At 43.3% G+C, this 15914-nt stretch overlaps 1 protein-coding gene across 3 annotated transcripts in view; it reads left to right on the top strand.

Moving 5' to 3' along the window:
• TNFRSF19 (TNF receptor superfamily member 19) overlaps window positions 1-15914 on the top strand; it is a 90886-nt gene that overhangs the window by 67434 nt on the left and 7538 nt on the right. For all 3 annotated transcript variants that reach the window (XM_070471678.1, XM_070471677.1, XM_070471679.1), the window contains 2 exons: window positions 12939-13103; window positions 13552-13677. In XM_070471678.1, coding sequence (XP_070327779.1) covers window positions 12939-13103; window positions 13552-13677 — 291 coding nt within the window. The remainder of the gene's footprint in view (window positions 1-12938; window positions 13104-13551; window positions 13678-15914) is intronic.

A 15914-nucleotide genomic window follows, 5' to 3' on the forward strand; every position in this document is an offset into this window, starting at 1 on the left:
TGATCAATGCAAAGAAATAGAGGAAAACAATAAAATGGGAAAGACTAGAGATCTCTTCAAGAAAATTAGAGATACCAAAGGAACATTCCATGCAAAGATGGGCAAAATAAAGGACAGAAACAGTATGTACCTAACAGAAGCATAAGATATTAAGAAGAGGTGGCAAGAATACACAGAAGGACTGTACAAAAAAGATCTTCATGACCCAGGTAACCACGATGATGTGATCACTCACCTAGAGCCAGACACCCTGGAATGTGAAGTCAAGTGGGCCTTAGGAAGCATCACTACAAACAAAGCTAGTGGAGGTGATGGAATTCCAGTTGAGCTATTTCAAATCCTAAACAATGATGCTGTGACAGTGCTGCACTTAATATGCCAGTAAATTTGGAAAACTCAGCAGTGGCCACAGCACTGGAAAAGGTCTATTTTCATTCCAATCCCAAAGAAAGGCAATGCCAAAGAATGATCAAACTACCGCACAATTGCACTCATCTCACATGCTAGCAAAAGAATGCTCAAAATTCTCCAAGCCAGTCTTTAATAGTATGTGAACCGTGAACTTCCAGATGTTCAAGCTGGATTTAGAAAAAGCAGAGGAACTAGAGATCAGATTGACAACATCCATTGGATCATCAAAAAAGCAAGAGAGTTCCAGAAATATATCTATTTCTGCTTTAATGACTACGCCAAAGCCTTTGACTGTGTGCATCACAACAAACTGTGGGAAATTCTTAAAAGAGATGGGAATACAAGAACACCTTACCTTCCTCCTGAGAAATCTGTACGCAGGTCAAGAAGCAGCAGTTAGAACTGGACATGGAACAACAGACTGGGTCCAGATTGGGAAAGGAGTATGTCAAGGGTGTATATTGTCACCCTGCTTATTTAACTTATATGCGGAGTATATCATGGGAAATGCTGGACTGGATGAAGCACAAGCTGGAATCAAGATTGCCGGGAGAAATATCAATAACCTCAGATATGCAGATGACACCACCTTTATGGCAGAAAGGGAAGAAGAACTAAAGAGCCTCTTGATGAAAGTGTAAGAGGAGAGTCAAAAAGTTGACTTAAACCTCAACATTCAAAAAACTAAGATCATTGGCATCTGGTCCCATCACTTCATGGCAAATAGATAGGGAAACAATGGAAGCAGTAAGAGACTTTATTTGGGGGGGCTCCAAAATCACTGCAGATGGTGACTGCAGCCATGAAATTAAAAGACGCTTGCTCCTTGGAAGAAAAACTATGACCAACCTAGACAGGAGAGACATTACTTTGCCGACAAAGGTCTGTCTAGTCAAAGCTATGGTTTTTCCAGTAGTCATGTGAGAGTTGGACTGTAAAGAAAGCTGAGCGCCAAAGAATTGATGGTTTTGAACTGTGGTGTTATAGAAGACTCTTGAGAGTCCCTTGGACTGCAAGGAGATCAAACCAGTCAATCCTCAAGGAAATCATCCCTGAATATTCATTGGAAGGACTGATTCTTTGGCCACCTGATGAGAAGAACTGACTCATTGGAAAAGACCCTGATGCTGGGAAAGATTGAAGTTGGGAAGAGAAGGGGATGATAGAGGATGAGATGTTTGGATGGCATCATCAACTTGAGCTCCGGGGGTTGGTGATGGACAGTGAGGCCTGGAGTGCTGCACTCGATGGGGTCGCAGTCAGATGCAGCTGAGCAACTGACCTGAACTGAACGGATCTTCTATCAATGTCCTCTTTTGTATGTAACTTAAATTTATGACACTATTTATGCTTAATGTCTATTTGTATTTATCTATCACTATGTTGGTAATGGGGCTTCCCTGGTAGCTAAGCTGGTAAAGAATCCTCCTGCAATGCAGGAGACCCCAGTTCGATTCCTGGGTTGGGACGATCCCCTGGAGAAGGGATAGACTACCCACTCCAGTATTCTTGGACTTCCCTGGTAGCTCAGTAGGTAAAGAATCTGCCTACAAGGTGGGAGACCCGGGTTCAATCCCTGGGTTGGGAAGAGTCCCTGGGGGAAGGCATGGCAACCCACTCCAGTATTCTTGCCTGGAGAATCCCCATGGACAGGGGAGCCTGGCAGGCTATAGTCGATAGGGTCGCAAAGAGCCAGATGTGACTGAAGTAACTTAGCATGCATGCGTGCACATGTAAGTAACAAGTCCAAACCATGATCTTAGTGTTCAAGAAGCTAGAAGAGAAAGAAGCATACTATTTTCGTCTATTCATCTCAAATCCTATACAAACACTACTTAATAAAAGCCTTTGAGGAAGACTTAGAAATCTTGGACAAACATCATAGTCAGTTGTGACTCGTGCCTGGAGTCTCATTTACTCAGAATTCCCCACCAGTGTCTTTAAGGAGCAGCGAGTACAGGTCCTACGGCTTGTCTGCCATGTCCCTCCTGCTCTGTGTTCTCCAAGCTGTCTTTGTGCCTGACCATTAATATTTTTCTGTTTTGCCTGAAGTTTTATCCTACAGGCTCTTTTTAGTAATAGTTTTACCATTTTATTCACAATATTCCAAGAGGTTGATTTATTTTGCTCATGGTCGCTTATTCTCATGCAACATTGCTTAATGTTACTTTGGGCAATCATATGGCAGGAGGGACCCTTTGAGACACTTAGATAAAAGTAGCGGCAGCTGTGTCTTTTGTAAGAAACGAACCTAAACTTCTGGGGAGAATTATGTTAGTTTCTCTTCACTGTGCGCTTTCCTGCCCTCCAGGGCCATGTGATAAGGACACAGGCTATCCCTTCAGGGTGCTCATCGGCCTGCCTGCTACATAGGTGGTTTCACTTGGTTTAAGAGACCATCCAGATTCCACCATAATAACAATTAGAATATGATGTCTGATTCCGAATAATAATAGGAGAAAGGATGGCTAACTCAGGAAGTTCACTGTGGGAGGTACCAAGATGACCCTGTGTGTGTGTATCACTTCCTTCAGGTCTCACAGACCTTCAGGTAGATACTTTTATTTCCTGGTTGTATTGATAAGGAAACTGAAGTCATCATTTGCTGGTTGGTGACACAGCTACTAAGTGGCTGAGCCAGGATTCAAACCGAGAATGCTGACAACAAAGCTTTTAACCAAGAGTGTGCAGCACTTTACAGTATATTTTAGAGCCAGGAAAAGAGGGAAGGAAGAAAGGATAATGACCCCAGATGTCCATGTGCTGCACTTGGACCAGTGGAGGGAGGCTTCTGCCTATCCGTTTTAAATTTGAGCTTTGGTCCTTCACCAGCGAAGTGCTTACGTTCATCAGCCTACAGTGCTTCCAGCTCGAGCAACAGCCCCTGACAGGCTGCCCAGGAGAAAAGGCCACGTGTTTGCTATTTTAATTTTCACTCAGTAGAATCGGGTTCATGTAAACACAACATGCGTGAGCTCTCCACATATGAGCCGATTACCACTAGGCTCTGCTAGTTGTTTGTTATTCTGTACATTAACTTATCCGAAGGGTCACTGCCACTGTCTTCTGCTCTGCCATCAGGAGGCCTGCTCAAGTGTGTTAGTTGCTCAATCATGTCCGAAACTTGTTTTGACCCCATGAACTGTAGTTCTCTGTCCATGAAATTCTTCCGTCAAGAATACTGGAGTGGGTTGCCATTCCCTTCTCCAGGGGATCTTCCCTACCCCAGGGGATCTTCCCTACCCAGGGACTGAACCCAGGTCTCCCCCATTGCAGACAGATTCTTTACCATCTGAGTTACCAGGGAAGTCTCAGGAGACCTAATCATAAGCAATTGTTCTTCTGTGTAATCAAAATACTGATGATGCATTCTTATCTTTAACCCTTTAATTGGTAATAACATTCTGTCACTTCCGAACTCTTAACAGTCAATTACCTCATTTTGGCATTCGGTCCCATCACTTCATGGCAAATAGATGGGGAAACGGTGACAGACTTTATTTTTGGAGGCTCTAAAATCAATGCAGATGATGACTGCAGCCATGAAATTAAAGGATGTTTGCTCCTTGTAAGAAAAGTTATGATCAACCTAGACAGCATATTAAAAAGCAGAGACATTACTTTGCCAACAAAGGTTCATCTAGTCAAAGCTATAGTTTTTCCAGTAGTCATGTATATATGGATATGAGAGTTGGACTGTAAACAAAACTGAGCACCAAAGAATTGATGCTTTTGAACTGTGGTGTTGGAGAAGACTCTTGAGAGTCCCTTGGACTGCAAGGAGACCCAACCAGTCAATCCTGAATAGTCATTGGAAGGACTGATGCTGAAGCTGAAACTCCAATACTCTGGCCACCTTATGGGAAGAACTGACTCATTGGAAAAGACACTAATGCTGGGAAAGATTGAAGGCAAGAGGAGAAGGGGATGACAGAGGATGAGATGGTTGGATGGCATCACCGACTTAATAGACGTGAGTTTGAGTAAGCTCTGGAAGTTGGTGATGGACAGGGAAGCCTGGCATGCTGCAGTCCATGGGGTTGCAAAGAATTGGACATAACTGAGTGAGTGAACTGACTGACCACTGACTTTAGTTAAGATTTTCTAAGAGCAGAGATAAAGTTGGAGATAACAACTAATGGGCGTGTGGTTTAAAGAAGTTTCTGCTTTTCTAAACACATACCTCTTCTAGGGTAAGGAATTCAGGAAAAAATGTTTTCATAAAAGCTTTCCAGAAGGTAATAAAGGGCTTTGATTCATATCACTAGTATTTTCATTGCAAGATTTGGACTTTCCGTCTTTAATTCAAAACATAATGGAATAATTGGAACCATTTTGGAGTATTGGCTATAATCATATCTTTTTTAATGTCTCATAATACAGGGTAATATTTATTGATAATCTTAATTGCTTCCCTGGTGGCGCAGTGGTAGAGAACCTGCCTGCCAGGAGACATGGGTTCAGTCCCTGGGTTGGGAAGATCCCCTGGAGAAGAAAATGGCAATCTACTCCAGTATTCTTGCCTGGGAAATCCCATGGACAGAGGAGCCTGGCGGGCTACAGTCCATAGGCTCAGAAAGAATAGGATATGACTAAGCAACATGGCCACTTGCTCTTACAAAAGAAAGACTCTGTGTATAAGATTGTGAGAATAGACAGAAAATGTGAAGGAATGTATGCTTTACATTTAAGAGTGAATAGAATTATATCCACCACCCTCCCCCTCTTCAGCTTCAAGAAGAACAGTTTGCTTTTTTTTTTTTTCAGTTTGCATTTTTTCATGGTTTCCTCCCAACATGCATGGTAAAGGCTGAGAATAGCAACTGGGCAGCAGTGGGCAGGCAGCCCAGAGGGAAACAGAAATTGGTGGAGTCAGAATGGCCGATGGAGTGAGGGCTCAGAGGTCCTCCGTGGGGGTTTCCCGCTCTCCTGCTCTCAGTAACCTGTGGAACCACCATCCCATAGTCTCATAATCAGGGACCCATCCTGACATTGTGGGGTACCCTGGGTTTCTTTGGTTCCATAGCCTTGCAGCTTTTACGTATTGCTTTATTTATCCTTGGTGATTCACCCAACTTGAGCAATTGGGAAGCAGAGACACAAAAGTGTACTTCTCAGAAGCCAGCTCTGCTTATAATAGAACTGTATTTATGAGTCATCTGTATTAGTATTAAAAGAAAGCAGAGTGGAGGCTGCCTCGGGGTTCTGCCTTGATTCACTTGAGTTTAAATCATGAAAGGACTAGTAACTGGGGCAGTGCCCGAGAGGGAACTTGAAAGAAGGAACTTCAAGCTCAGAAGTTCTGTGTTTATAAACAGATGTTACAGCATTGCTCAACAAAGGAAAAATGTTTGCCTAGTCGTACTGTTTTTGATATGCTGTTAAGTTCAAAAAGGAAAATAAATTTTAAAAAAAAGTTTAGGACATTAGCTTGGAAACTCAGCACTCAGAGCGTGTTTGAAAAGCAGCCTGACACGATGAACTTTTGGTTTTACTTGCATACAACTGGCTGCCCCAGATACAGTTGTAAGAAGGTGGTCTGGCCAGTGCTTACCAGGCTTAGATTCTGTAAACAGAGACATCAAGTTGAATAGTTTGGGTGAAACTTCAAAAGTAAGGTCAGAATGATTCCTTTTTTAAAAAGAAAAAGATACAAATCCTCATATAATCCTTCTACCATTCATTTGAAAAATGATACTTTCTTCATTTAAATGATCTTGCTTCTTGATGAATAAAATCTTGCTTATATCTCGATTACTGTTTTGTTGTAAAATCCCGTTGAGCTTTGCTCCTCTTATTTTACTTAGTGATATCGTATTTCAAAATCACATTTTAGTTTCATTTTAATCAGATGGTTTGTTTTTCTGATCTTCAGTTGTGTGGAAGTGAACGTGTTAGTTGCTCAGTGGTGTTGGACTCTTTGCAGCCCCACAGACTGTAACCCACCAGGCTTGTCTGTTCATGGGGATCCTCCAGGGAAGAATACTGGAGTGGGTTGCCATGCCCTTCTCCAGGGGATCTTCCCAACCCAAGACTGAGCTCCGTTCTCCTGCACTGCAGGCAGATTCTTTACTGTCTGAGCCACGAGGGAAGCCCATATTTAAGGAATCATTGCCAAATCCAAGGTCATGAAGATTTTACCCTATGTTTTCTCATTTTTAAGGTAGAGTTTAGAGTGTCCGTATTGATTAAGGCACATTTAAGAGAAGACTCTTTTGAGAGTCCCTTGGACTGCAAGGAGATCAAACCAGTCAATCCTAAAGGGAATCAACCCTGAATATTCATTGGAAGAACTGACGCTGAAGCTGAAGTGCTAATACTTTGGCCAACAATGTGAAGAGCCAGCTTATCAGAAAAGACCTTGAAGCTGGGAAACACTGAAGGCAAAAGGAGAAAGGGGCGGCAGAGGATGAGATGGTTAGATAACATCACTGACTCAATGGACATGAACTTGAATCAACTCCAGGAGATAATGGAGGACAAGGAAGCCTGGCATGCTGACGTCTCTGGGGTTGCAGAATCAGACACGACTTAGTGACTGAAGAACAAAAGGGAATCATATCTTAAGCAATTTTGAATGTTGCCTGTCTTCATCTTGTACATGCCACTCCAGCACATTTAATATTGGTATTCATCATGCTCTCCAAGCCAGTCAAGCTTGGGATCCCCAACATTTCTGTGTCAGTAATGTAAGGTATGAAACTAGCAGATTCAGTAAAGACCTGCTTCATCCTCACCACACTGGGCATTTAGATGCCATTCGGGTTGGGTTTACAGGATGGGGAGTGGCGATGATTCCGGGCCTGAGTCTCCTAACAGCAGAGATGTGGAAGGGAGGAGGAGATGCCCAGGAGAATGGCTACTGACTGCAGACCACTGCCACTGGCCTCATGGTGGCATTGGCGGGACTGGGGGCAGCTGTGGTGTCCTGGGAGGAAGACCTGAGAGTTCTCAGAGTTGTCTGATTTGAACAAATCTGCCTGGGTGGGAGCATCACCTGCAGCAGCAGCCCAGTCCAAACCTGCCCACCACCACTCTGCCCACACCTGCCCGAAGGGCACACGGCACATCTCACTGGGCGTGCAGAGAACTGCTGGCTCAGGGTGGGCATTGGCAAGCATGCCTACTGGTGTATTGAGTGCTTTTGTCACAGAAGGGCGTTGGGTTTTGTCAAGTGCTTTTTAAGCATTGTTGTCCCCCTGTGGGCCCACTGTTGTTTAGTTGCTCAGTCGTGTCCTAGTCTTTGTGACCCCACAGACTGTAGCCCGCCAGGCTCCTCTGTCCATGGGATTCTCCAGGCAAGAATCCTGGAGTGGGTTGCCATTTCCTTCTCCAGGGAATCTTCTCGACCCAGGGATTGAACCCAAGTCTCCTGCACGGGTGGATTCTTTACCTTCTAGGCCACCAGGGAAACCCTTTTTAAGCATAATTGAGGCAATTAGTGTTTTTTTTTTCCTTTCATTTATTTTTTTATCATGGGTTATATTGATTTTGGTATGATTCATCATCATTGCCTCCCTGATGAATCCCACTTGGCTGTGATGTATAATCCTTGAATATGCACTGACTTTCATTTGGTACGTTTTTGTTGAGGGTTTTTGCATCTGTACTTGTCAGGGATCTTGATCTGTAGTTTTCTCCCCTTATAGTGCCTTTTTCTGGCTTTGGTATTGGGATAATGTTAGCCTCATAGAAAGAGTTAGGATGTATTCTTTCCTCTTCATTTTTTGCAAAAGTTTGAGAAGGATTTGGCATTAATTTTTCTTTAAATATTTGGCAGAATTCACAAGAAGGCATCTGGTTCTGGGCATTCCTTTGTCAGGAGGTTTTTAATGACTGAGTCCATCTCTTTGTTGCGGTCTGTTTTCATTTTCTATCTCTTCCGTGTCAGTTTCACTGTTTTGTGTATTTCTAAGAATGTCTTTTTTACCTAGTTTATCCAGTTTGTGGTACCTTTGTTCATGATGTTCTTTTATAACCTTTTTATTTCTGTAAAGTCCATAACAATGTCTGCTCTTTCATTTCTGATTTTACTTACTTGAGTCTTCTTCCTTTTCTCCTCTGTCAATCTAAGTTTCATCAATTTTGTTGATCTTTTCAAAGAACCATCTTTCGGTTTTATTGCTTCTCTCTATTGTTTTTCTCTATTTATTTATCTATGTGCTAATCTTTATCATTTCCTTCCATCTGCTAGCCTTTGGTTTAGTTTACTCTTATTTTTCTAATGTAATAAAGTTAAACATTAGGCTGTCGATTTTAGATCTTTTTTAGTATAGACATTTACTGCTATATATTTCCCTCTAAACACCGCTTTTGCTGTATCCCATAAATTTTGATATTTTGTTTTTTATTCTCATTCATCTCATCCCAAAGTGTTTTCTAATTTTCTTTGTGATTTCTTCTTTGACCCATTGGTTATTTAAGAGTAGATTGTTTATCTTCTGCATATCTTTGAACTTCCCAGTTTTCCTTCTGTTACTGATTTCTAGTTTAATTCAGTTGTGGTTGGAAAAGATACTTTGTATGATTTTAGTCTTTTTAAAGAAGAATATATATTCTGTAGTTGTTGAGTACTTCCTATTTTTCCTAGAATAGAATTCAAGCTCCTCACTATCGTTTCAATTCCTACAAGTACTGGTCTTGACTAGCTTCTCTGGCACTGTCTCCCTCCACTCTTCTCTTGGTTTGCTCAGGAATTTTTTTTTTCCTGACTTATTAATTAACGTAATGCTCTAGTGTAATAACATTAAGTATGTGAGTGACTGATTAACATAACGCCTTAGTGAAGGAACACTAACCTTTTGATAGCATGTGGAGCCATTGTGTGTATCTCTGTGAAAAGTTTAAAAGTGTATGGAGAAAGATTGAACATGAATGTTCATAGCAACATTATTCACAATAGCCAAAAGGGGGAGACAGCTCAGATGTCCACCGTCTGATGAACAAGTAAACAAAACATGGTCCATCCATACAATGGAATGTTATTCAGTCATAAAAAGGAATGAAATTCTGTTGCATGCTGACATAGATGACCTCAAAAACTTTCTGCTAAGTGGAAGAAGACAGACACAGAAGGTCATGTAATATTTTATGTTTCCTTTTATAGGAAATATCCAGAATAGGCAAATACAGACACAGAAAGCAAATTAGTGCTTGCCAGGATGTGGTGGTGGGGAAGTAGGGGGTGGGACATGACTGCTTCATAGGTTGGGGGTTTCCCCTCTAGTGGTGATGCTTACATAACATTGTGGAAGTACTCAGTGTCGCTAAAGGTAAACTTTATGTTATGTATATTTCACCACAATGAAAAACTCAATCCAGTTTAAAATCTTTTTTTTCTCCTGTGCAAAAGAAAGCTCTCATTTTCAAATAATATTTTTTATCAGTATTGAAAAACAAACCACATTGTTCAAAGACCAAAGTTTAAAATGAAAAATAAGTAAAATGATTAAGACTCACTCTTTTACATGACATTACATCCAGTGTCAGAGAGCTTGGTATAAAATGGACTTTAAAAAATCCAACTATTTTGTTTACTGGCAGACTGTTCTGTGGTACATCTGGAATTCATATGTTGAGTGTTACCGTAGATATTTTTGTTTAACCAGTTTGGATGAACAAGATAAAGCTTACACTCCAAGCCTGTATCTTTGCCTCAGTTAAGATTGCAAAATGCTCTTTGTTAATGTATATTTTTAATTAAGGAACATAGCTAGAGATCAATCCATCATGTTTTGGTCTTGTTACACAGTTACTCAACATGAGTTTTCTTGGTGGTGGTGATGAAAGAGCACAGAAAATAATGAATTGATTTTTTTCTTGAAAAAAATATGAAAGGCAAAGATAAAATATGTTCCTGAAAATTATTAGAGAATGTCTGTTTATCTTCCAGAACTAATTGTCACTTGAATTACTCATGACAAAACACAGCCATCAATAAGTGAAAATGTTCGCATCTCCGATTATGTTGGAGCTTCCATGTCACATAGCATGCAACCTGATGTTTTATTTTCTTCTGTGAACTCTGTGATGAAAACACAAGGCGTTAGTGAAATCTTAAACATGGAAGCCCAGCAGAAAGCAGAATTAGTTCATATATGACAGTTCATATCTTTCCCTACTTGTTTAATACTCATCTAGTTATACTATATAGACCTTAACAAGAACGTTTAAAAAATAAATTTAAAGAGTCATATGTTCTTTTTCACTGCAATAAAACGCAATAGCCTCTTTAATCTTGGGGGTAAGAGAGGTTGGACTTGTGAAGATGTGTTTGTGTTTTAAATTAGGCCAAGTCTTATTGTATATGTTAGCTAATTAAGTTGAATTTACTGACCTGTGCAAAATTTGAATAATAGTCCTTCACACTCTTGTTGTTTTTTTTTTTCTCTAAACAATACTATTGGAATGTTGAGAGGAATGTAGCATAATTTTTTTTTAAGAGCATATATTTTAGAGTCAGACAGATTAGGCCTAAATCTTGATTCAACCACTTGATGGTTGTTTAAGTGAAAACCCATTTCTAGATTTGTAGACATCTTCATCTGTAAGACCCTTGCTGTGGAGGATTGTCATGACATTTTGAAGGTGGGCGACATGGGGCCAGTCCTCCGCAGGTATTTGGTGTGTGGTCTCTGTGATAATGTTGATGGTAATTTGGATGACTTTCTACCAAAAATATTCAAGGACTCCTGTTTTTAGCAGATCTCTAAATAATCTCGTCATTTTTTTTCCATCCTCCTGTGTGGTTTTACGGAGTGCTCAAATTGTCTAGTCGTATCTGACTCTTTGGGCTTCCCAGGTGGCGCTAGTGGTAAGAAACCTGCCTGCCAATGCAGGAGACATTAGAGATGAGGGTTCGATCCCTGGTTTGGGAAGATCCCCTGGAGGAGGTCATGGGAGGTCATGGGTCGTGGGTTGATGGCAACCCACTCCAGTATTCTTGCCTGGAGAAATCCATGGACAGAGGAGCCTGGCCACCTTTTCTGGCTTCTTTGGTTAATTCACAGTGGGCATGAATTTGAGCAAACTCCAGGAGACAGTGAAGGACAGGGAGGTCTGGTGCACTGCAGTCTGTGGAGTCACAGAGTCGGACACGACTTAGTGGCTGAACAACAAGTGGGCAGGTAGTCTACCAGAGAGAATCTGAAGGCCGGGGTCTAGTTCTCAAGCTGTCTCATTTTGATGACAGATTTGTCAAAGCCTAGTGTGGACTGGAGCTTGGTTACTTGATGGAAAATTTAAGCTACAGGGCCCAGTCTCACTCTAAAGTAAATCATTTTCTCACAAACATGAATCAGCCTCACGATTTGGTTGCAATAAGCAATACTCAAGTTTCCCAAGTTACTTACCATTCGTTGTAGCCCACACTTTTACCTGCATTAGACATAAATTCCTATTCGTGTGTTTATTTGTCACTGTTTACACAGCTGTGTTTGTTTATGTTCATACATTCTCTGGTGAATTTGCCCGCTTATAGAGGCTGTTTCGAATTTAGCTTTCCTCTCTATCAGGTCTGGGCTATGTATGATCTTTTTAACTTGCTGTGTGGTGAACATCTAATGTGTGCTGTTTGATTATGACATTATGTCTGCATAACTAGAAGCAATATTTTTATGAGTGTTGAACATGTTTACCAACAAATATCCTTTGTGGTTGGATTATGATTCTTATTCATCCAGGTCCAAACCATATGGTGTCTGTACCTTTCCCGGTGACAATGAGAAACATGTTTCAGGGTGGCCCAGAGTCATGGAGCCCAGATACACCAAGACTCAACATCCCCAAATGATCATTCTTGTTTTTGTTTGGGCTATCATGTTTTTATGGTTCAGTAACTCAACCCTGATGTTTGTTTCTCTGTGGCTCTGGCTGCGGGGGCCGTGGCCAGAGGAAACCCGGCCTCAGTGGAAAGCTGACTTTAGGAATTAGGATGGGGTGGTCCTGTGTGGCCAGGGACAGGGGGAAAGTCCCAGGTGTTCCAAGTGGGCTTTAGTGCCTCGCAGCTCAGATACTGGTAGCAGCCAGTTGTCTCTAGAGCTGCCAAGTCCATCACGGTCAGCTGTAGCCACACGGGTGGACAGGCCCTCAAACAAGCTCCATCCAGACAGAGATGTATTGTCAGTGTGAGGTCATGGTGGTGTTAGCTTTTTTCCCTCCAAAACGTAGGTGTTGTTCAGTACTGTAACAGCGACAGTGTTAAAGTAATAATAATAATGTTCACTGTCTCAGAATGTGGGGGCCCACGGCAAGGTTGTGGTCCGGTGGGCTGAGGACGTGTGTGTCAGGGTGGCGCATGGTTGCTGCCGTGGAAAGAGAGGAGAGCTGCAGGTGGAAGTGCAATATTCCAGCCATGTCCCGGGTGGAGGGAGTGTGTGAGCCGCCTCGCACACCTTCCCTCCTCACCGCGGCTTCTGCGCTCTCACTGATGTTGCGCGAAGGCCCCTGCAGGGGACCCCGCGTGCAGTGTGCGCGTCTGAGTCTCCTAGGTGGTGGAGACATGAGAATTCTGTCCCCGTGGTTTTCAGGTACCAGCAAGGTCAACCTGGTGAGGATCCCATCCACGGCCTCCAGCCCGCGGGACACGGCCCTGGCGGCCGTCATCTGCAGCGCCCTGGCCACCGTGCTGCTGGCCCTGCTCGTCCTCTGCGTCATCTACTGTAAGCGGCAGTTCGTGGAGAAGAAGCCGAGCTGTAAGTCCTGAGCGCTTGCTGTGTCTTGGCATCCCGCCGAAGGGTGTTGATCATCATCATTGTCCTCCAAGTGTCCAACGAGGACCTGAGAGGAGCATCTGGCTGCGGCCACGGGGACAGAGAACATGTGCAAGTAGGGGAGGCGCTGAGGGTGTGGCCGAGGGGCGGCATCACTTCCCCGGGGCCTGAGGAGGCAGGGCCGCCCCCACCCTCCACAGAAACACACTTCGTTCCAAGTTCTGGCAACACAAGGGCCCCCCATCTCGAGCTTTCTTGGCCGATTGTTTCGTTTCTCTGCCTTTTTGTAAGAAGAAGTAGTTTTAAATGGGAACCACAGCTGTCCTTTCCTCCCAAACTGCAGAAGCTGGGATGGTTCTGGTCGCGCTGTGATGTTCCCGGGCTTCCCCTGGGGAGCCTGTCTCGCTGACCGAGTTCTCGGCCTCTGCAGGGTCCCTGAGGGCACAGGACCTGCAGTTCAACGGCTCCGAGCTGTCCTGTTTCGACAGACCCCGGCTCAGCTCCCCTGCGCCCCACGCCTGCTGCCAGTGCCTGCGGGACTCGGCCCAGACCTGCGGTAAGTTCAGAGCTTGGGGTCCACTAGGAACGCAGGCCCCGAGGCCGCAAAGAGCGCTCCTGCTCTGTTTTCCAGCTAAAGCTGATCGAGTTTAGTCATTCTCCCTCGTCCCCAGAGGTTTGGGGTGTTGGGCATCTTTAAGTATTAGTATCAAACAGAAAAGAAGCATCTCATTAAAATTCTAGGATTTCCCAGTAACTTTTAAAAAATGAGTTTGCCTTCATTTTGGTGTCAGTTGATTTAAAGTAACGTGAGCCTTTTGTAGAGTAGGTTTGTCTGTCTCCTTTCTTGTCTGGTGGGTTCAAAGTGAACCTGTACACGACTGTCTTGGTGTCTTTCTGGATTTCTTTTTCTTTTAACTAATTTATTTATTTATTTTTGGCTGTACTGGATCTTGGTTGCTGCGTGGGCTTTTCCCTGGTTGTGGTGAGCGAAAGTTACTCTCTCTTTGTGGTGTGCGGGCTTCTCATTGCAGTGGCTTCCTCTTGTGAAGCAACAACTCTAGGGCTCATGGGCTTCAGAAGTTGGGGCCCCCAGGCTCTAGGGCACAAGCTCAGTAGTTGGGGCATATGGGCTTGGTTGCTCCGTGGCATCTGAGATCTTCCCAGACCAGGGATCAAACCCATCTCTCCTGCATTGACAGGCGATTCTTTCCCACTGAGCCACCAGGGAAGCCCCGGATTTCTTACAGAAGAGGGAGGAGGGAGACCTGTGACAGGGTTTTCCACAAACCAGTGTTGCCTCTGGGATTATTAACAGAGATGGAAGTTCAGGGAAGTCCAGGCAGACCCTGGAGACACTGGGGTTCAGTTCCAGACCATTGCAGTAAAGAGAACATTGTAATAAAGTGAGTCACGGGACATTCTGGGTTCCCCAGTGCATATAACATTATCTTCATGCTATGCTGTAATATATTAAGTGTGCAATAGCATCATGCCCTAAAAAACAACATATACACCTTAGTTTAAAAATAATTTATTGCTGAAAAATGCTAACCATCATCTGAGCCTTCAGTGAGTCATACTAAAATAGTCACATCAAGGTCCCCTGAGCACAGACCATCATAACAAATATAATAATAATGAAAAAGATTGAAATACTGAGAGAATTACCAAAATGGGACACAGAGTGAGCAGATGCTGTAGGAAAAATAGTGCCCCTAAATTGCAAGACATAGGGCTTCCACAGACCTGCCCTTCGGGAAAAAGCAATAATTGTCAGGCACGATACAGCCAGGTCTGCCTGTAATTCAGGTGGACTAAGGTTTCTAACATGGGCAAAAGTCAGTAAAGGAACACTAGCTTACGCTTAACTTCCTGCCCCATCCCCACAACCTCACCTCCTCTGCAGGGCATAATCAAGGTGGCCGCAGCCCTTCCAGAAGCCTGCCCTCTGCCCACTCCATCCTCACCTGTGTGTCCCCTGCACCTGTGGACACAGCACCTAGCAGTGTGTCGTCTCCTATAACGGTCTGTGAGGTTCAGTGTTTCCCAATTCGATGGCTGGTCTTCTCGTAACTGTCCGATCTTTCATTTTAAGACATCGAAGGGTTCAGCTTTTCAATCTAATATTTGATATGGGAAATAAGGCATTTTTAGCACAATTCTTTCTCCGCTGACCGTTACTATCTGCATTTATTAGTTGCCTTCCTAGGTAAGCAAGAACTTCCCTCTTCCCCACTTATTCTTTCCTTTAATTACCATGGATGCAATGTCCCTGATAAAGGGATGATGGTCCTTGGCGATCATTATTTATTTTGAGGCTCAGATTTTCCCAGGTTTGGCCAGAGGAAGTCCCTTCACCCTGCTCAGGCGTCATTTGGACACAGTTTCATTATCCTTTTAGCTTCTCTGTTATTTTCTGACTCAGAAAGAAGTTCCAGGCCCATCTTGTATTTCCCAGCTGGAACCCTAGAACCAGCCATTTCTACAGGGAATGGTGGTGCCTTTCTTTGAATAAATTTGAAATGTCTCAGAGTGAGGGTGACTTGCTGAAATGACTGGCGGTGGATCCAGGCGCGTCACCACAATCATGGCCACGTGAGACGAGGGCTGCTTCCCAGAGTCGGCTGCAGGCTGGGCGGCTATCCCTCTCAACACGGCTCACTGCTGCATCTCAGTGGTTAACTTTCATTTTTAAAAGGGAAATGGTTTCATCATCTTTTTTTTCTCTTGATAAAAGTAAAGAAAGAATTCATCATGGAAACTTGGATGTGTGTGTGTTTCTGTATTAATATA

The sequence above is a fragment of the Odocoileus virginianus genome, chromosome 8 (assembly GCF_023699985.2).
Source record: "Odocoileus virginianus isolate 20LAN1187 ecotype Illinois chromosome 8, Ovbor_1.2, whole genome shotgun sequence".
In the NCBI taxonomy this organism is placed as follows: domain Eukaryota; kingdom Metazoa; phylum Chordata; class Mammalia; order Artiodactyla; family Cervidae; genus Odocoileus; species Odocoileus virginianus.